The sequence below is a fragment of the Aphelocoma coerulescens genome, chromosome 9 (assembly GCF_041296385.1).
Source record: "Aphelocoma coerulescens isolate FSJ_1873_10779 chromosome 9, UR_Acoe_1.0, whole genome shotgun sequence".
Lineage (NCBI taxonomy): Eukaryota > Metazoa > Chordata > Aves > Passeriformes > Corvidae > Aphelocoma > Aphelocoma coerulescens.
This window is the reverse complement of record NC_091023.1, coordinates 16,314,259-16,336,211: the sequence shown is the minus strand read 5'-3', so window position 1 is coordinate 16,336,211 and position 21,953 is coordinate 16,314,259. Positions and strand designations below refer to the sequence as shown.

General features: G+C 41.8%; 1 protein-coding gene across 31 annotated transcripts in view; it reads left to right on the top strand.

Moving 5' to 3' along the window:
* Positions 1-21,953, top strand: part of LPP (LIM domain containing preferred translocation partner in lipoma) — a 332,937-nt gene that overhangs the window by 267,737 nt on the left and 43,247 nt on the right. For all 31 annotated transcript variants that reach the window (XM_069024202.1, XM_069024217.1, XM_069024216.1 and 28 more), the window contains one exon: positions 7,068-7,237. In XM_069024202.1, coding sequence (XP_068880303.1) covers positions 7,068-7,237 — 170 coding nt within the window. The remainder of the gene's footprint in view (positions 1-7,067; positions 7,238-21,953) is intronic.

Here is a 21,953-nt window from a genome sequence, read left to right as displayed (position 1 = left end):
ATGCAAACAACACGAGAGTGCAGCTACTGCACAGTGCTGTACAGTACAAATGACAAGTAGGTCACTGCAGGGACCTGTACATCTGGAGTATAAGTGCAACACAGTTAAAGCAGAACAACCAGGACACAGTAATTAAATCACGGCCTTGGATTTAATTTATGAAGTGTTTCAGGCACACATTGCAGCATGAAGCTGTGTTTACTGTGAAAGATTGTGTTTTCTGACGTCTGCTGAAGAAGAGGGAATTAAGATTGATCTGTCTCGTGTCCAAAGGCTGTGTAAGACAGCTGATGCATACAGCCTGCTACTGTCAAATGGTGATACTTCAAGCTTGGATCCTGGCACAATAAACCATTGCCAAGGGCTTTGCACTCAGTGCAAAGTCTTGAGTTCAAAAGCAAGAGAACGGTAGGTAAGGAAGGCAAGGGTAAGATGAGCTAAATAATACCATTTTCTACAAAATGCACAAAATGTGTTTGGGTTTCCCTTTGTACCATTATTGCAGTGCCCCAAGTGCCAAAATGTCAGAATTACTCTGGGACAAATACGATCAACACATCTTTGTCTAGCATAATCAGTTATACACATACCTCCCATGCACTGTAGGAAAGGAATAGACCTTCCCTTGTGGATCAGAGAGTCCTCTTTTATTGCCTTTGGATGAATCGAAGAACCCAGGATCTCTTGGGTGCTTCTGAGTTGCACACTGAGAACATTGAGACTTAACTTGATTGGTGTGTACTAAGTTAAGATTTGCTGTTACACTGTTATCATAATAATCAATTTGTGCTCTTGTATCCCTTTAAAGTGGAGTAATTGTGCCTGTCTGACACAGGTGTCCTGAGGAATCCCATGTGCTTGGAAAATGCTTGAAAACCCTTGGATAAAAGTCACTAGGAAAGAGGAGGGAGAGAGGGGGAAGTCTTGTTACATTGTTGACTTATGGTCAACGTTGTCCTCGAAATGCTGTTCTGTCATCAATATTTCTTCATTAGGAATAATGATTTTTCCACATTTACTGCCAGCTGATTCAAAGCCATCCAAAAGCAGAATGTGTCATGAATCTCTAAAATGCATTCGCTGGCGAACTCTAAACAGAGATGATTAGAAAAATAATGCAACGGAAATACTGGGTGTCTTGAGGCTGCCAGGGGAACTTTCAGTGAGATATTTTGTTCAATGTATTTATGTATTCTAAAAATGTTCTTGGTACAGTTTTGAAAAGGCAGCATGCTGTATTTTTTTAGTTCTTTCTTGCATTGTGTATCAGGGCTGCAGTGAGAACTGGGGAATACACTTAGGTGATCAAGGGAAATTGTGTAATTGATAGGCACCGAGGATATGACCTTGTGGTGTATTCCCACAGTACAGTTAGGTGGGAAACAGTTTTTTCCATCGTGCTGAGCTTTTTCAGATATCAACGCTTTTTCCCTACATTTCAGCAAATGCAGAACCTCCCTACTTTGATGCTTTTATCAGAAAATTATCCCCTATCTCTTCTCTGCATAGAATGCATGCTTTGAATTCATGAATTTAAGCCTTTAGTGGAGAGGTTTGCACATTTTCTTTCTATTTCTCGGCTCTTGGCCTCTGTAGTTACTGCCTGAATTGTCTGTGTTAGGCACTGTACATCACATTGGTGCTGCCAATGCCTTAGTGTCTAAGTAGGTATGACAGAAAAATAATGCTGTAGCCTAGAAAAGGTTACTGAAGTCCCTGGATGTGCAAGCAGGAGCATCTCAAGCCAGCTGCTTGGAGTTACATTGCCTTTGTCTTTGGCTCGAGTGTGATTGCTATCAGTATATTATGCCATAAGCATTAGTACGACATATACCTACTCCATCATCCATCTTCGGTGGTGGACATTTGTTCCATTGGCTCACACGTTCCCCATCTGACGTTTAAAACTGACACATGTCCCAGATAAGGTTGGATACCCTGTGCCTAATTCCTTATCTCCGGATCGTGCCCAGTTTCTGGCCAAATCTTAAGAATCTTACTGAGTAACAGCTCAGAGTATGGCCTTTCCTATTCATCTTCACAGTTAAAACCTGCATCCAAGCTCCAGTGACCTTGAATCTCTGCAACAAGCTTTTCAAAAAATGCAGTTTCTCTCTATTCAGGCTCAACTAGCTGCAGAAATGACTCTCTGGCTTGTAACTTAGGCCAGATCATTCCTGCCTCTTAGTCGTAGAGTCATAGAATATCCTGAGTTGGAAAGGCCCTCAAGGATCATCAAATCCAACTCCTAAACATCTCTCCTCTGGTTTCATTTCTGCCTCATATCAAACAGAAGCTTCATGTCTTTACCTGCATGACCTGTAATGACCTATTCCCGCCCTTTTTCCGCTCGTATTCTCTAGTGACATACCAACTCATCCTTCCCATCTGAAGGGCGTCTATGTTCAATCTTCAAGCACTTACATTCTCTTTTGTGTTATCTTTGTCCTTTCCTCAGAAGCATTCCATTAAACTTCCTTTAAACTCCCTCTGGGTCCTCTTTCAAATTCTTCCTTCACCTTTTCCTTTGCTGTGCTGTCTACAGACTCCTTGTCAACAGTAAAACATGTAGAGTGCTGACACCACAGCTTCCCTTGCTGACTGGTTTTGTCTGATTGTTTCCTTCTATTTCCTATCACTACCCTGTGGTTATTGCTTGTATTAGGTTGTAAACTCCTGCAGTTGGGCCCTTCTTTGAATTCTGTGTTTCTCCAATACCCAGCAGAATGGATCTGTTCCATAATCGGAGCAGCCAGGATCTGTGGTGGTATGGGCAAAAACCATGTGATAACAGTAATGAGATAACAAAAAGTTAGCATTGTGCGGATTATGAGCTCCTCCCTTCCCCCTCTTCCTTCAGATTCACAATATTTCAAATTTTTTACATAACAGAAGACAGTGAGGAGGTTTCAGAAAAGAGTATAGTAGCTGATGTATCCTTTCAGCTGCTGAAGTGTTTCCATGTGATTCACTCACTAATGATGGCATTTTCAGCAGGGAAGCCTCTGTGGGCACTTCTGTATGTCCCCCCAAGGTAAGACCAACATGTGGCAGCTGGGCTGGGCTGAAGGAAGGTCACAGCACGGCCAAGGTTATGAACCTCTTCCACACAAAAATAGAGGACTCCGGTCTCCCAGGCTTGCTGCCAACATATCTCCTTCTAGTTTTGCTGAAACGATCTTGAAAAAGGATCTAAAAAGGGCTGGAGGGGCAAAAGAAGAATGTTGAAATGACATAGTTTCATCTTCATGCAGTTTAGAGCTAATTTTGTCCTTTGTCTTTAAGCTGCCTTTTAAATGCTGTTTGTCTCTGTGGGAAGCAAATGGGTCACGTTGTTCTGTGTTTCTACTGTAATACACTGCCTGCTATTTTTCTCTTAGATTATTTGTGTAATCTTTTTTGTGCAATCTGTTTGTTCTTGAGTCTTGCAAACTTTGCCTTTGCTACTTCTTTCCCAATAAGCAGTGCAACTTGTTCTGTGTTCACTCATGAGCATTCTGCACACAACGGACTGGGTTATTTGAGCCAGTGTGAAAATATTAAAATGGGGAACATGTGTGGGCACTTAATTGTGGTGAGCCCAACCACAAATACCTTCGCTGTTGGTAACTGGCACACAGGAAAAGCAGACCTTTGTTTTGTTTTTATCAGACATAATGATAGATACATTGTTTTTAGTGGGGTTTTTCTGGTTTTCTAAGGAAATGAAGCTTGTGCAATTGCAGTGCCTGTGTGCATGTGCCTGTCTGCTTGTCAGTTCCTCCCTCACCAACACTTGAAACTAATAGCCATTTCCAGCTACATTTGAGCGAGTTGCCGGAGTTGGGAGAAGAGACAGGCTTTTGCAGAAGTCTTGTGAGTTCCCAGATTGCACCAAGGTCTGCAGAAGGTGCAGTCTCCAGTCGGTCACATTGCTGCAAACCAGATCGATTGTGTATTTGCCCATATGCCTTTAGGCGGATCCAGCCACCCAACTGAAAGCTCTCAAATTTGAATATTTTGGCTTATTTGCTTTTACCTTTTGGGTGAGTGAGTCAGTTGCTAGGCACAGAACTTGTGTTTTGATTCTCACTGGAGTGGCCATGTCTCATGAAAAACATGGTTTGCTCAAGGCCACCGTGTTATAATTTGTATACAAACTTATAAAAAAGGAAGCTTTCTTTAAGCTTTCCTGTGTGAGAGTTTATAGAAGTATTTCTGTCTGTGTACTTAATAGCAGAAACTGGGCTTCTCATAAATGTAGACAGGTTAAGTCTGTCACTGCCTCAGTGGGAATCTTCTGTGGAAAAACCCAGAAAGAGGAAGGAAAGCCTCAGGAAATCAACTTAAAGGGGAGAAGTTGGCCAAGACTTGTGCTGTGCTACTCTTTGGTTTGTATCTGACCACCAGCAGTGTAGTTGGGGAATACCTCAGAGCTATGGAGGAATGTCGCCTCAGGGCACCTTTGGGAGGCAGAGAAGATGTCTTTATGCCCATTGCTCAAAGAGGGAACAGAGGTACAAAGGCACCAAGTGACTTGTCAGAGATTATTTGAGTTAGGAAACAGACACAGGTCTCCTGGCACAAGTACAGACAGAAGTATGGTCTCCACGTAGACAGCTTCTTCAGCAAATGGAGAGATGCCTTGGTCAAAGAGGAAGATAAATGCTGAAGCACACAAGAGCTGGCTAAATTATGAATGTGAGAAGAGGAGGAGGGGAAGAAAAGATTCCCACATGTTCTGCTCAGATGTTAACAAAGAAAGCTGAGAAGTGTTTGCATAGACACTACATTATTCCATGTCCAAATGCCTCATAAAAATAATACCGGATGATCACAGAATGGCACACTAGGGAAAATAAATTCTTCAGCTGAATATTCCCTCTGGAAAAACACTGTGTAAAGTAATACACTAATGGCTTTCAATTTCATGTTTTATATAGAGGAGATATTAACTGCTCCCCAGACGTCTCTTCGTATTACAGCCCAGCTACACGAGATGTTTGGAGAAGGCCCTGGAGCAGCTCCGTGCTGTCCACACGCAGGGCTGAGCAGGGCTCTCCCATGGTACACAGGAGGTGTCTTCTGCCTCTTTCCCAGTGCGCTGCTTGCTCCTGTGGTTCCCTCCAGTGGGTTTGGGTTTTTTTTCTTCTTAACCCTCATGGTTTTTTCCATTCTTCTCCTGTGCTATGTAGCCTCACTACCATGCTGGGAAACCTGAATTCTTTTTCTGCTCATAAAAACTGAGTCCTCCCTAGAAGTGTTACAGTGGAGTGATTAAAGCACAACAGTGACAATCAAAACCCTAATAACAAATGCTAAGGAAAGTAAAGTTTAAATGCAGCATTATTCATTCCATTTGGGGGATTTCCAGACTTATCTGGATTCATCTGGTGACTTCTCCCTCCACATTGCTCAGGCTGGGAGCTGTTTGAGTCAGGAACTGTCTGTCCTGTAGAAAGCCAACTACGGTTATGCCATTGAAGCAAATCGTAATGATCTGGGTTCTTTTCCAAGCTTTCTTAATATATCTCAAATGTGTATATATATCATACTGACACATCCTGAGGGATTCAAAAGTAGCTTACATACTTTTTTCCCTGAATGTAGCTTGTTGGAGTCTGGGACGGGCAGGAAAGAAGTCATGAGTGTGAGGACTTTGACAGTGCACAGTGAAGGGCAGCAGTCCTGCTCTAGGCATGAGAGGAAAGGTCTAAGTCCCTGTAGGAAGTTGTGCAGTATTTGCACGAAAAGGCCAATAAACATAGACCATGGTATGAGAGAACATTGTATTGTTGCTGTATTATGTAATTATTATCAGGTGCATATTGTTTCTATATGCCTTAATGAAAAATTCTGTATTGAACTCAGTCTGCCTTCCTGCTTGTACCTGAGCTTTTGTTTCCCTTCCCACCCTCACTAACCACACCACTCCACCCATGAAGCCTTCAAGAAGTGCAGGGCCCCAAGGCTGCAAGGCCCAGAAGTTATTTTTACACTGGAGTACCATTTTGAGTGGGGCAATGCCCCAGATCAGAGTTGTTCTGTTACCTTTGGTGGGGTTCTCTTGTGTAGGGTGGCTGACGTCGTCCTTAATGCCTTCCATTTTCAACATGGATTGTTGTGTAAGGACATCAGACCTTTATGGGCTATCTCCATTTTCTAGAACTCCAATGGCAGAGAAAAATGGCAAAGGTGTGCCTTCCACCCACCTCTTCCATTATCTCTGCACTACAGTCTTGCCTAGGGAAATGTTTTTCCCATGATCTGAGAAAATCTTGTCTTCACTTTAAATCTATCTGCCACATAACATCTTTAGCAACAATCTGAGCAAGGCAGCAAGCCTTTTGTACGTGTGTGTGTTTGCAGACTTCTTGTTATGTGTTTGTATGTGACATTAAGGACCTTGTTCAGAAACAGACAGCTCTTAAGGTTTATCTGTACTTTGAGTCTTTACCAGCAGTTTCTGATACACCTTTCTTGAAGGATGTTAAGAATAAAGTATCCACATATTAGTTTCTTTAGGAATAGTTTCTGTGCTTTAAATAGACACGGTGTGTTAATCTGTATTAATCTTTGAACAGGAAAAAAAGTAATTGGCTCCATTGAGAGAATTGGTTTAAGCTGTATAAGCAAAAACTTCTCTTTAAATTGTGCTGCCACCAGTCAGCTTTATGAGGCTTCCTACCACAAAATCTTTTCATGTAGAAGCAAGGCTTAAGGCAGAGGTTTATCCTATCTAACTGAGGAGCTGAGGATGACTATATACCTGGGTTAGATGATAGCTGAGTGGTTTGTATCTGGAGCTAAGGATCCTTACAATGATTGCTGGCTTGCAGCAGCACAACTGACATGATTGCTGTCTTGGGAGCCAGTTTCAGTCCTTTCTAGATCTTTTCATATGGACCAGCACCAGAGTGCCTTCCAGTGGCACTGGATCTTTGCCAGCAGTGACACAAACTGGTTTTCTGTGGACTGAGCTGCTGTGTCTCCCTCACCCATCAGTAGCCATGGGTGAGTGGAGGGACCTCCTCAGCAGCTGAAACAAGGGTCTTGCTTTGACTCCTGTCATTTCCCTCTGGTGACAGGACGCTGTGCCCGCTGCGGGGAGAATGTTGTTGGAGAAGGCACCGGTTGCACAGCCATGGACCAAGTCTTCCACGTGGAGTGTTTCACCTGCATAATGTGCAACAACAAGCTGAGGGGACAGCCTTTCTACGCTGTGGAGAAGAAAGCTTACTGTGAACCCTGCTACATTGTGAGTAACCGTTCTTTTTGTGCCCTGATTTTAATGCACAGACATTGGAAACATTTATTTCTTTCATTGCTGTGGGGTTGCCTTACAGTTAAAAATCCAACAACCCTGTGGTAGTACCATGAGCACCAGGTTTTTTCATGGTCTTCAGAAGAACTCTGGTCTTTTGAGTGTAGTGGGCGAATTCCATTTCCTGGTCTGACCTGACTCTGAAATGAAGTGGACACAGCAGGAGAAAGAGCTGGGTTTTGTGATTGTTTCATCTCTGTAAGGAGGAGACTATGCAGTCATTTTCTAGCAGTAGTGTGATTGTCAGCTTTCTGTGTTGAGAAACCTGATACCAAAATGGTTGCAGACTGTGGTGCCCACTAAGATTAAGGAGGTGGGATGCAAGAAAGCACTGAAACTTCTAAAATCAAGACTTTTTCCTTGCTTAATGGGAGACTTTCTAAGAAAGAAACTAAGAAACTAAGGGTCTTTGGATTAGATATCTTCTGAAGTTTATGTTACTGTAAAATTATGTGCCTCCAACAAGGTCTTAAAGCAAACAATTAACAGTTGCTCTGAGGAGCTGCACATTTTAAGAGGCTCCCATAACAGTAGCTGGAACCAGTTGCACAGATGCAAATTAAAGAAACATCCCATCATGTGCCTGAGGCCTTACCTTGGTCTGACCTTAGCATCCAGTATATTAGGATTATCCTTGTAACTTAAAGTAAGAAAAGCACTGGAGTGTTCTCAAAGCACTGACAGATCTTTCTCTTGAGTTTGTACAAACACTGGACCTGAGACCCTTCTAGACTTGGATTTACACCTCCGAAAGTAAAAATTGATGTTTTTCTTGACATTTCTGGCATTTCAGTGATAATTAGAGCAATAATACGATAATATTTCTGAAATGCCACCAGTATCTCATTGTTCTTTTTATTTCTACAGAGCCTTCACAGTGAGATTGTTACTGAAATACCGAATATAAAAAGGGAGGATTGTGTCTTATTTACAATGGCAGTGATAGATGGGCCTTGTTAATTTGCTTTTAAAAGCTAAACGGTCTTTTGGTGGAATATGTACCTTTTAAATAATTTCTATTTTTGTTTGCACTAAAATGATTGCGCCATAAAAAATTTAAGTTTCATTTTGTGGCAAGTTTAACCACGTGCAAAGCACTGAAGACTTTAGGAAGGTGCATTCATAATATAATTGGAGCAACTTTATGTAACTGGAATTAAACATTTCATTGACTTCAGGCTGGAATTGACTTCATCTGCTTGCAGATTGATACTTTCTTTTCTTCTTTTTTAAATCAAGCACACATTCTACACCACTCATCTGCTTCAGTTTGGGAAAACATCTGCATTAGCCACTGTAGTAATGGTTTAAGATTATTTAATCCCATTACTTATACACTTCATTAGCCTGAGTGAATTGTTGGCAAAGGTTCAGTAAACTTCCTACATTGGGAGATAAAAGGATAAAAAAGGAAAGGGAGAAGGATTCTGTTCCTCATTTTCTTTCAAATTTATCTTCTATCTATTTAAGGGATAAAGGAACGATAATTGCCTGGTTGCATCTGCGTTTGTATGTTCTGTGATACGGCTTTGCAGCTCTGAGTACAGAGGAAAGAGTAAACGTTTAATAGCTTCCTTTTATATAACCAGAAGGGGCCTTTAAATGTTTATCCATGCAGTCCACAAAAACATGGTTATGGAGTTAACCCAAAACATGTCTGGATCCATCTGCTGCTGTACATGCAGGGGAAAGGATGGCAATGCTGATGGGGCTACATATGTGTAGCTGGACAGCTGGTACTGTGAGTGGAAAATGGGAAGCAGGAATCTGGCAGTCTGATGAAGTAAAGAAAAAAGCAAAAACCCAAGCACACATTAAACTCTTAAATGTGGAAGAAACAAATGTTGGGAGCCTATGTCTCAGTGCCTCTCAGAAAGCTCAGGACTCTGCTCTGTTGAAAGCCAGATCTGCAAGGGATCTAGGCTTTTGCCATGCCACTGGCTTTAGGCCTGAGGAATTTGTGTCCTAGAGCATATGTCTCATTGATTTTTCAGTGGAATGAAGCCTGCATTGGTTTCAGTAGGATAATGAATGCCTAAGTATACTGAGGCTTTGAGCTAGGCTTGCAAGTTGTTCCTGCAGATGAATGAGACCCTTAAATTGATGAGGCACAGTCTGACTGCTTTTGTCTTTAGATGCCTTTAGATGTGTGATGCAGTTATACTGAACTCTGAGAGTTAATGACCTGCTTAAAACCTAGCCTGTCTAGCCATAAGGATTCTGCTGAAATGTGGCCTCTGATTATTTTTGTTTGGTTTTGGTTTTGTTTTTTTTTTTTTTTTTTTCTGTTTCTTGTTGGTTGCTTGGTTTTGGGGTGGTTCTTTTTTTTTTGGGGGGGGGGGGGGGGGGAGGGGCGGAGGTGTTTCCCAAAGTCCCTGTATCAGAAAATAGCTTGGATACTAGGAACCCTAGATCTGTAGAAAGTCAATAGGATGGGAATACCTTGACTCAGATTCCTCTGGATCAGAATTCCCCTGGAATGTGCAGCAGGTGTGACTGGCCCAAGACTGCATAGCTAATTCATGGCAGTGGCTAGCTGAGAAAACAGGGTTCTCAGCTGTTGTAAGTGTGAGTAATTCAGTGAAACTTGTTTCCTGGTTTACCTAATTCACACTGATTTCTACCACACATCCCTATTTTCCCAAGTCGAAAACTCTTGACCTGTTATGCAAGCCATAGAAGCTTCGTTTATATATAAAAAAAAAAAAAAATTAACACTTGCCTAGCTGTGATATATAAATTCTTGAAGTCTTTGATTATTTTTTAATAATTCACTGGTGTGACTTGTGGCCTTATGCACATAAAAACTATGCACAAAAACAAAAACAAATTTTTTCAACAATTAGAATTGGTTAATCTTCTCAGTTTGTTGTGTGACTCTTCTTAGTTGTGGTGTAGTGAAGCCATAATTAAGATTACTGTCAAGAGCTGTATTTAATTACTGGTTAGTCAGTACCAAGCCTAAATAGCCTGCAGAAGGGGTTTTCTTTGTTGTTTTTGTTTCTGGTTTTATTTATCAGTGATCGAATTAAGATGAAATTCCCCAAAAGTCTGAATTAACATCTAAGGAAATTGATCACCTGTTTGAAAAGAAATATTTTTCTTAATGGGAATTTGAGTACCAGAGTTAATTTCTTTCACACAAAAATCCTCCCACCCAAAAGCCCATCAGTACCATTTCCTGTTACATTTTCTGAGTGCAGCGAGTTCTGTTGCCAATGTGTTTGCTGGTTTTGCTCTGCATCCAAGGATTCTTTCATTATTGATGTTATTTCTAAAAGAGTACCAGTCTTCTCCATTAAGAGACTTCTGCTGAACTAAAAGCAACTGTAAAAACTAAAGTGTTAATAGGAGACAGATGTTTCCCAGTCATTATGACAGTCAAGTTAACATCTGAAATACCATGATATGGTTTCCAGTGTAAGCCGTGCACTGCTGTGCACGTGATGAATGCTGTGTCTGCACTATGTTATCAGGATATTTTTCCCCTCCCTTACAGGGCAAATTACTGATAAAAGAACATTTGGTTTGCTTCCTCTAAGTAGTTGAAGAGGTTTTAGCACTGGACTTAGAGCAGGGAAAAGGCTTAGAGTAATATCAGTGGGACTGTTATTATAAAAGACTGAAGAGCAAGATGTTCAAGCAGTGCCAGTTGTCTGCTGTCCAAATACCGTGTTATCATAAGGACTGAACACAAGGTTAACCAGACACACCAGTCTGGCAAGAGTGATGCTGCTGTTTTGTGAATGGGGTGTTCTTTGATGTCCAGATAACTTTCTCCAGGACGTGGAAATTTTCCTCCATTCTTTATCCCCTCTGCTTGCAGTCTGGTGGTTGGCAGCTGGAGATGTATACTCTCAGGTGAGGCTGGGAAGGGCTGAGCTCCTGCAGTTAATGCAGAAAGCATTAACTAATAAGGTAATGCAGAAAGCATCTTGCAGATGCTTCTGGCCTCTGAAAGTTTATTCTGTTGTGTCCAAGTTAATGTGACCCACCTGAGGAGAGGACCATGGTGGGACTGGGAAGGGTACAGGAAAGCAGAAATAGCCAGGGTCAGATGAAAGAGAAGTGGTGGGCTAGAAATGGTGAATGATTGAAGGAAAAGAAAGAAACTCTCATGTCTGTCAAGCTAGAGCAGGGGAGATGGTGGTTGTGCTCTGCAGTGCCCTGTGGAGACCCAGGGATCAAGGTTTTCTGTTTCTGCTGAGCACTGTGAGATATTAAGGACCTGGTCTTAAACCCATCCCTGAAGATCACTTACAAGGATTTTTTGCAGGTGAAGTTCATCTTTCCATAGTACTAAAGCTGTGGAAGTGCTCGAAGGAGGAAGAATTATGCATAGAAGTCATGCCCTGATTATTGCTGTTCCCCAGCTTTAAACTTGGGATCATAGTGCTCCACCTTTTATTTCCTCCCTTCCCCCTCCCCCCCCCCGCCAGCCCCCCCATTACTTGTTTTGTGAGCAGAAAAAAGTATTTCTTAGAGGGGTTTTTTTCTCTTACAATCTTCTAACTTCCTGGCCTATCAGTACTATAGTACAGAACTATTGTAGTTCAATAGGAAAACAACAGAAACACAGGAACAGAATACAAAAGAAATGCTAATGTTTTAAGAAATGGTAAACTAGAGCCACTGGTGCCATGGAGCATCCTGGGAAAGCTTAAATTTGCTAATCATTCTAAAATGTCAGTGTTAACTCAATTTGTGCTCATTGAAATCTCTGGTGAGACTGCTATTGGCTTCAATGGGACTGGTATTGTAAACCCCACTGTGTGTGCACGTGAGTGTGCTTGGTTGAAAGCTGTGCAAGAGCAGCTTCCTGCAGTACATAGGGTTTAAAGTGTAAGGTTGTTCTCTGCAGTAAAACTACATCTATTTTTAAAAATAATTCTGCAATTTGTAAGCAGGGATTACAGCACTAATTTAGCAACTATGTAACAATTTAAATTGGACCAGAAAAGAGAAACTATAATTTAAAGATTTTTTTTTTATGATACAAGTTTTCTTCTTTTTAAAGTAAAAAGCCCTTTATTCTTGTTTTTGTCAAGCAATGTATTGAATTTGAGAGTAATTTATGGAAAGTGCTGCCAGCATGGTATTGCAAGTGCTCCACAATTTGAATTTAAACTGCTCAATGGGATCATTAAGACTATTATGCCTGCTTTCCAAAGAGTTTGAATTCAAAATGACAACTGGAACAAAAATATAAAATAAACTAAAGAGAAGTCACGCACTCTTTGCGTGGTGGAATTTTTCTGCCCTCGAAATATTTCATTGAGATCAATGCTGCTCTTCAATCCTCTCCTAGAAAAAAGCTGGTGTTGCTAGTTTTAGTTCGGGGCTCCTGTGTGAGTCATCGGCAGCAGGGAGCTGAACCTGTGACCCATGGATCGAAAAGCATTAAGGCTCAGCTCCCGTAGCACAGAGATGGAGCTGGGCTGTGCCAGGCAGCAGCAGGCTCAGCCCAGGGTATTTCTTACCCTCAACAGAAGTGGTCAATGGGTGTAGCAGCCACAAAACAGGTCCAGAGTTTTGGCTCGCTCACAAGTGTGTTTTGTTCCTATTGATTATTGCATTGTTAATTTTGCTAGTCTGCACCTGGTTGGTAATTCCTTGGGAAAAAAAAATCATGGCAAGGGAAATCTGTTATGTCTGGTAAACTGATCATTTGTAAAAGTGAAAAATTAGTAAATCCCTTAAGAGTGTAACAGCCCTTTCTATTGATAACACCCAGCAACAGCTGATATAAAAAATAGAGACGGAAGGTGGAGGAGGAGTGGCGGCCATAAGCTCAACTCTACTACTTTGAGTGGTAAATGCTCTTGTGCAGTCAGGGCATAGATAGAGGAGGATGGGATGCTATTGCATAAGCTGCACCTTGAGCTTCCAGGAGTCTGAGTCTAGGAGATGAAAAATCGTGTGTGAGAGAATATGTCGATGAAGCAGGTTCTGTCAGAACTGGGACAGCTGAACTTAGCTGACCCTCTGGAAGACTGCATCTGTTTTTTCAGTGGCCTACCAGCACTTACAGGGGGATGGGTCATGCCTTTTATTTTGTCACGAGGCAGGGGAAAAGGTTCCTTTGCAGGGGTGGGTGGGTGGGTGGAGGAGTCAGCAGAGGTCAATAACCTCCTTTCTAAACTGGAATTATAAAGAAAGGGGAGAAAGTGTACCATGAGATGATGAGGTAATTCTTTACAGGAACTCCTCTGTGGAGACCCAGAGGCTCATATTAAAGAAGACAGGGCCAATTCATCTTGCTGTCCAACAAGGACAGGACAAGAAGTCTGCAAACCAAGCCTGTAAGAGGCAAAATTCATAGTGTTCTTGGAAGACATGAGAGTGAGCCCTGCCAAGAATTGCACTGGGCTCACCTTGGTGATGGATTCTGAGACCAAAATACCTTGGTGTAATTGACTTTCCAGAAAACTGACTAGAGTGTTGCTTTAGAGGAAGACCAGCTATGGATTGTGGAGGTAAAGCAACTTGATGCTACAATGAGAACAGTGTCATGAGGGGGATATTTTTGGAAAAGTATCATAGTGCTGGACAGCATTTTAATAGATACATCTGTGTTGGAAGATTGGGCATGAAGTGCTGATTAACTATTCACTGAAGTCCTGGTGGTGCAAAGTTTTGTTAGGTATGGATCACTTTTCATTCCTTTTCATGGCCCCTGTTTAAAAATGTGTCCATGTTAGGTGATGACTCCTCCTCCACACCTGGGCTTGCGTGAGACGTTTGTGATGGCTTGCTACAATCCAGATCTTTCCTCCTGTGTGTGTTGGCAGCCATAACAACATAAATTGTAGTCTTGTCTCTGACTTGTGTTTTTATAATTAGAGGCATTTTTTGTATTTTGATTGTATGGACTAAGCATTGATTTGACATGTACAAGCCAGAAAAACTGTACCATGGGAAATGGAGAGTTCTTAGTGACTGAAAAGATGATACTGTGAAGGACCAGCTGCTACCATTCAGTGAATTTCTTGCCTCATGGGGTGAATTCCACTGACCAACTGTATATTCTTTGGAAGAAAATAGTCTCCCTTTCTGCAGGACTAATGGGATTTTATGGCTCCTGGCTATAGATCCACTTATGGATCATACTACAGTAGAGGGGATGGCAAAGTCATTTAGCAATGGCTTTTAGTTGTGTGTTGAGCTTTCCCTATAGAACATATCCCAAAGCTTACTGCCTTTGCAAGTTAGCAGAAATGGCTTATAAGGAAAGAATGACATCTTTGTAGAATCTTCCTCATTTGCAGTCAAGTGTAGATGGGTACTGGCAAGTTACATCCAGTGTTTAGAGCATTCGTCTCTTTTCTTTCAACTGTACTCCACCACCTCCTTGGTGAACTGCTTGCTGCTTTCACCCTTTGCTGCCCAAGCGGCATCTGGAGATCCCACTGTAATAACCTTTCATTGTGGTGTGTCAGTGAATCAAAGTCTCTGCCTCCATAAACCTTCTTGGTAAACAGCAAGTCTATGGAAAAGGCAGCAGCACTGCCTCCGTATTGCAGGTGGAGATCTGACCCCAGTCAGTTTAAATGGAGTTTGTTTAGATCATGGATCTCCATTGCTGGAAGCCTTCAAGGACACATGGGACAAACATCTCTTAAGAATAGTTGAGATCTAGACATGGGCAGAGCCAGGAATGTTTTCTAGCCCTGCTTTTTCTGGTTCTAAGCTTGAGTGATCTATCCAGGACCACAAAGACATCCTGCACTGTACAGCTCAGGTTTTCCATGTCCTAATTTTCTACCTAGTTGCAGTTCAGCCTGCAAAGATCTTCAGGTGAAGGAGTTAGCTTTCTTTGCTTGTCCTCTTCCAAACCCTGCTGTTTGGAGACTGGACATGAATATCAACAAACATCTGAAAGCTGAGTGAGGGCTCTTGGAAAACCCGGCAAGGTGGGAGGTACCATGACTGTGTTCCTTTCCATGTAGTCCTACTGCTTGCTTGTAAACTTGCATAGTTATTTGTCAGTTTGAACTGCCGAAGACAATTATTCTGGAAAGGCTATGATTTATTTGAAATTGGGCCTGTAATTTAGGTGTGTGTTTCCATCAGGTCTGTGTATTATGGAGCTCTGTCCTTTCTAATGCAGTGATGCCAAAGCGCTGCAATGTCCAGACATAAAAAAATCAGAACTGACTGAAGTAAACAAACCATTAAGTATTGGTTATTTTTACCAGTGCTCCTGTGCAGAGCTGCTGGTAAAGCATACTGCAGTACCTGTGGGTAACAGAGCCGAATCTGTCCTGGAATGGGTGTGTTTGGATTTAGCAGGTATGGTTTCCCCTGAGCGGCCTTTCAGAGAGCAGAGTCTTGTCTTGCTCACTCTCAATTCCAGATTCCATCTTCCTTCAGTCCAGACAGTGATTTGCAAGCCTGAGTGCCAGGGAGTCCAGCAGGCTCTTGCAGCATGCCACTTGAACCGTCTCCTTGGTGAAGCCACACTCCAAGGAATTTGCTCTGGCAAAAGCTCAGTCTGTGAGTCGATCCTCCCTCTAGTGTCTGCCTCTGCTCTTCACTCCAGGACACGAATTGCCAGCATGCAATGTTTGTTTGGAGGAAACTGTTTAACTTGCCATCATGCACACAGAAACCCCAGTGGGCTTGGGAGATTTCTGGTTAGAAAAAAACAAAATCATGCCAGTGTAGGGAAAGTGCAACAAAGGGGAATGGTGACAGGAGAAAAAGTTTATTGATACTAAGAGTATGGAGAGTGTTTTGTACTCACATAGGGACAAAGCAAATTGTAAGACTGTTGTTTCATCTCATCTGCGTTGATTACAATGCTGTGGGCCAAGTACAATATTGACAGAAGAGATAAATCATCCACTGGGGTATTTTGGGCAGAAGGAAAACCTGATTATAGCTCAACTCTGATGCTGTGGCATTTGCTGGGGACAAGAGATTATTGTGCACTGGTAGGTAGCAGCCTTCCCAGGAGCAGAGAGGTTGATGTGGTCAGTGAGACCGGCGGTCCCGCGGTGTGTGCCCATCTCTGTGTGGGTTAGGCAGGGATGGCACCCTGCACATGGGTGAGCATGGAACTGGTGGGGCATCTGGATTGCTTAAAGTGAGTGATGAGATCTGCTCAGTGTTGTCCCTGCTTTTCCATGGCTGCTGTTTCCTGACAAACATTTGACACAGAAGCAACGTGTAGGTTTTCCACAGCAACCTGATGCTGTAGCTCTCAAAGCAGACTTACCATGCAGCTCTCTGAGGCGGTGCAGTAAGTACCGGCAGTTAGAAACTGGTGGCAGTTTTTATTCTACATCTTCATGTTTCCAAAGGCTTTTGTTCTTATTAAAAATGGAGCTTTATGGAGGGGGAAAGAAATAAACCAAGAATCTTTGTGACCTCTTTGATCTGAGGATATAAAGCACAGATATGATAGTCTTTAGTCAGTGTAAGAACGTGCTCCTGCAGATGCTGGGCATTGAAAAAAGTCTTTGTATTGTTTTGATTTTTATTTTCTTGCTGAAGTCAATCTACTAATGTGTAATAGTTTAAGGCTGCAGCTCATTGTATTTGCATCCTTACTGTTTGACTCTTTAACGTTGAGTGGCCTTCCAGATTCTCACGTCACTTAATGTTCTTTATGTAGGTGTTTTTTCAAACTGCTTCAAAGATTTAATGTGGGTTTTTTTCCAAAGTAATGGTTTTTTGTGCCCAAAACTTAAAAGTTGCTACTGACCAAACCCAGATATTTTCCCTTGTTTGTGAAGGGAAATACAGCAAGACGAGGAAAAATAACAGTGTTGAAATGTAAATTAATTCTCAGATGTTATCAAGGATTGAGATTTTAAGTATGAATATTCCATTAGCTCCTGACAAGGTAGTTTTTTGTTTAAGGTCGTGTTTGAACCAATACACCATCTTGGCATTCCACCAACAAAGGTATCTGTGTAAATGCAATCTGTGTTCAAGCCAGACAACACTTTAAAAAATTTATTTAATATTTCCTACAGCAAGCCATCTGTGACTGGTCATATTTTAGGAAGCAAACGAGCATCATAGCAACGTTCGCCAATCTCTTTGAGTAACTTCTAGACTTTTTAAATTAAATGTGCTGCCAAATATTTATGTTCTGTTGTGAAAAGAAAAATATTTGTTTGACATCCTAGTCTCCCTGGCAATTTGCAGTCGGTTGCTCCTCTGAGGAGCTGTGCTTTTCTCGTGTGTGCTGCAGGGCCAAAGAAGGGTGTGGGCATGCCTGAAGGTGCCTTTTGGGCTCCTCAGCAAGGAATGGGGCCAGCTGCAGCACGATGGGGCTCTGTGGGGGCTGAAAGAGGTTGAGCCCTGAGTCCTTCCGTGGAGGGTGTGACAGGGGCTGGCTGGGGGCCAGGTTATGCCCAGTGCTGACACTGGCGGGACAGAGGGTGGTGGAATAGGCACAGGTGGCCATCACAGCATTCCTGCCAACATGCAAAAGGCTCAAGAGTTCCTGAAAAAGCCAAACCACTTTGCAGGATGTCTTCCAGTGTATCTGCCACAGGCGCTGCAGCCATCACCAAGGCAACCAAGTTGCCAGAATTTAGCAGCAGCAAAACAGAGGAAAAAATTAGCGATGGCCAAAATCATGGCTGCTAAATGCCCTGCTAAAGCTGAGCTGTGCTCTAAATCATATCTGGTACTTAGTAATAATTTTCACAAAAGTCTTGGTTTTTATCCTATTCCACAGGTTTATGGCTGACTTAAACTTGATCATTCTAAAGTAGTGAAATGCCTTTGTTCAAGGGCTCAGAAACTGGTGTTATCCTCTTACTACATACAGGTACTAATAAACAAGTAAAATGTCTGAAACTGTCCTGAAATAGTGAATTCCATTTTGGAAAGGCTGAGATGTTCTGAAGAGTCCCTGGTGGCATAGCACCAATTTTTACTCAGTACTCATTTGAAATGGTCCATATAATTTGCCTGTACTTACCACCTTGGGACTGCTGCAACCAGCAGAAGCCCAGGTGAATCACCAGCCCATAACCTGTCCATATGCGTCTGTCACTTATAGGGTCAATGCCATACATAGAACGTGCATATTCTTATATTCTGGAAAGAGGCCCTTGCAACACAGAGCAGGGAGAGAAAGCAGTCCTGATTCGCTCTATTACCTCTGACAGTTTTACTTTCACTGTGGCATGGCAATAAGATTAAAGTTTTATAGCAATATCACCTCCATCCAGACAAAAAAACCCTAAACCTCTCCTCTCTGGTACTTAGATTTCAAGCTCTTTTATAGAGCCTCTGCATCTGTTAATAAAATCCTTAATTCATTTTGAACATTTTATTGTCACTTTGGATAAAAGTTTAATCAGATAGAATTATTGCCCTTCTAATATTCCCTTAACCTTTGCATTTTAGACTTAGACCATATCATTTAAATTTTAAAATCACTCTTTTACAGACTTGAATGCCCCCATCTCTTTTTTAGAGGGTACTTTTGCAGGAATGCCGTAGTCTGTCTTGAGGTCACGTGAAAACTTAAAAGGCTCTAATGCAAGCACTGCTCACTTTCTGCTGAAATGTCTTGCATGCCCTATTAATTACTTTAATGGTGACATGCTGGTTTAAGGGAATTCTTTATTAATGCCACTAAATCTTTTTTTTATTGTTGTTTAAACACTTTTTCTTTCCTTTATGTAGATGTATTTAATCCTTTCTGTCTTTACAATAAATGCGTGCATAAGTCCACACAAGGTGTTTGACATTTCCATCTTTCCTTCTCAGGAGGGCATAGGGAGAACTTTGCTCCCTTGTCTGTATTGTCCACATCCCACCACAGACATGCACATCTGTACTGTCTATCATCATGTGTTAGATTGTTGTGGTGGAAGCAATTTTTGAAATCTGATCTCTCTCTTTCCAGGAATAATGTACAGTGAATTTGCTTTTACTCTTCCAGGATGTTGAGATTGTAGAGGTCAGTTTGGATTTTTTGTTGAAAGTGCAGCACTCCCAGTTCAAGAGAGGATTTGCTTAATGTTTGAGCCTTTTCTTAGTAAGGAGGACACATTGATTTGCTCTCCTCAATCTGAATTAAGTAAGGGTATTCTAGTAGTTCATTTTAGCTTTAAAGATGTCTAACATTCACTATACTCGATTATTTATAGAGCAGCCCTTTTGCTGAACTGGCTAGCTGGTAAAGCACTGCATCCATACCTGCAGCTGGATTTTAGTCTATCAGATTTTTATTTTGTTTAAGGTGAAATATTTTACAAAATATCTATTCTTGATTTATATTAATTGCAGATTTTCTTGGTCTGGGGAAGGGAGGCAAAGTGTGAGAGAGAAAATATCCTCAGGACCTGGAGAAACTTTTTCAAAAGCACATAAATGACTGAGGAATTGGCTGCTTTTGGTTTGCTAACCCACTCTGGACAATGAGACTTAAACTCTTAGTAGTAAGTCATTCTTTAGTCACTTTAGAAAGTGTTATATCTCCAATAACTATTGATGGTTTCGCCATGGGACTCTTCCACATTTGAGATACATAAGTAAACTTCACTGCTTTTAAAGAAAATCAGAATGGATTGTTGAAAAATGTGTGAAGAGGTTTCACCAACAGCAACTAATTTTTTCTTTGGTGAGGGAACAGTGGTTTAGGGCTTGGGGCTGGGGTTTTTTTGTTGTTTTCTTTGGGCAAGGTAGGAAAGCTTGTGTTACACTGTGGGGTTCCTCTTGACCTCCCCTCTCCCAGATGACTTCTGGCTCCTAAAACCAACTGTGCCCAGCTGGGTAATAAGAGTTTCTGTGCAGCCCTCCATGGTTAATGTATACCTGTACATACACAGTGACTTACACAGGAAGAATCTGGAAGCCTGAATTCAGTCTGCAATGGTTTGGCATTTGCCTGGGAAAGGTATTCCTTCCTCTCACGGACTTCCCCTCAGGTTTGTCCAAATCAGTCTGCAATTATCAGTAGAACACTTTGCTGTTGAGTGGGCAGAGCCTTTTGCTCACAACTGCTATTTTAATTTTGGGAGCAGGCAGTACACTTATGCACTTATACTGTACTAAAGGGTACCTTTTGCATTTTCAAACTTTGCTAAATGGCAACCTTTGCATTTTAGAATAAATAGCTAATTAAATTACAAGGCTGAGTGCTGTTTGAGCCGTGGGTTAGGGTCACTCTAGCTTAGATATGGGACTGGATCCTATAAAACAAATTAGTCTCAGTTATGGGCCTGCTCCCACTGATCCCAATTTGAATGTTTTCTTTGAAATTAATAGGAGCTGAATCTGATTTGTGGTGCCCAAGACAATGTGGCTAATGAAAGACATGAGACATAGATCCCATCTCATGAAGTGATCCTCTTGAGTATGTGAAGAATCTAGACTTGTTTGATCAAAAGAATTTTCAATTTCTGTTTTTTAAAATAGAAGTAAGGAAGATTCAAGTGACTTTTAGTGGAAATTCCCTAAAATTAACTGAAAAACTCAAAACATACTTTTCCCCCTCTAAGCTTGTTTCCTTCCCTTTTCCCTTGTGGATACCTTGTTTATTTTTTAAATAAATAATCATATTTTAAAGCAGTGTAAATAAATTGCAAAGTGTGCTCCAATGGGGTGGATAAATATATTCCATCTGCTGGGGAGTGATTATTAAATAATTCACTAGTGGCAAACCCAGGAGTGGTTATCCATTTTCCTCTCATTCATGGGTAATTTTTTCTACATCCCGTAGGAGCTCATTATGTTTTCTTTGTACATAATGTTTAATAATTTTAAAATCTGGCACTAACCCCTCCATCTACAGATTCTTCAATTTTTCCTAAGTATTTGTGCATGTGTACACATGTGTGTATTGGCAGAGGAAGATATTTGTTTTCTTTCTTCCTTGTTTTTTTTTTTTTTTCATGTTGACAGGTGAGCATTTATGCATGAAGCAAGGTGGGGAGTTGGAGGCAAATTTCCTCGTGTGCAAGGGTGTTTGCTCCTGCACAGATGGTGGATGGGTCACATCCCTGGTCTTACCCTTGAGTGGGAATTAACAGGATTTCAGGCTGTGGAATCAATATGAAGCTCATACTTCAACATTTATAAACAAAGGAATAGCAAGCAAAGTGAGGGAGTGGGGCATTTGAAGAGCCCTATCTCCTTTTTCTCAATGTTAGGAGGAATTTGGTTATCTTCTAAGGGACCAAGAGTGAGCCCAGTGAGCCTGGTCTGTGGATAAGCAGCAAGCAATTACCTGATTTAAAACTGGAGCTACATCCCATCAGTGGAAAAATTGCCACAGATACGTGGATTGGTGGGCTTTGAAGCTGACCTTAAGAGAAGAGTTCAGTTCCTCCTGGTAGCTAACAGACCCGAAGGCCTCTGTGGCCTTTGATCAGGCAGGGTGGGCAGCTGGGAGGAGGACTGGATGGGGTTGGCACATAGAAGGAAGCTGGACACAGTCAGGAGCTGGCACTTCCAGTGCTGGATCCCATTTCAGAAATGGTCATGTTCCCATGACAGTGTGTGCACCACAGTAGCTGAGGGACCACCATCCCATCCTGCAGCCACCCTGTGCCAGTGCCCAAGGCACTGTGGTCAGAGCTGGGCTCTCCCCCAGGCTGGAGGCAGATGTTTGCAGTTAGAGGACAATCACTACCTTGGTGCTAAAATGTGTGATTAGCCACAGGAAATTCTTTCC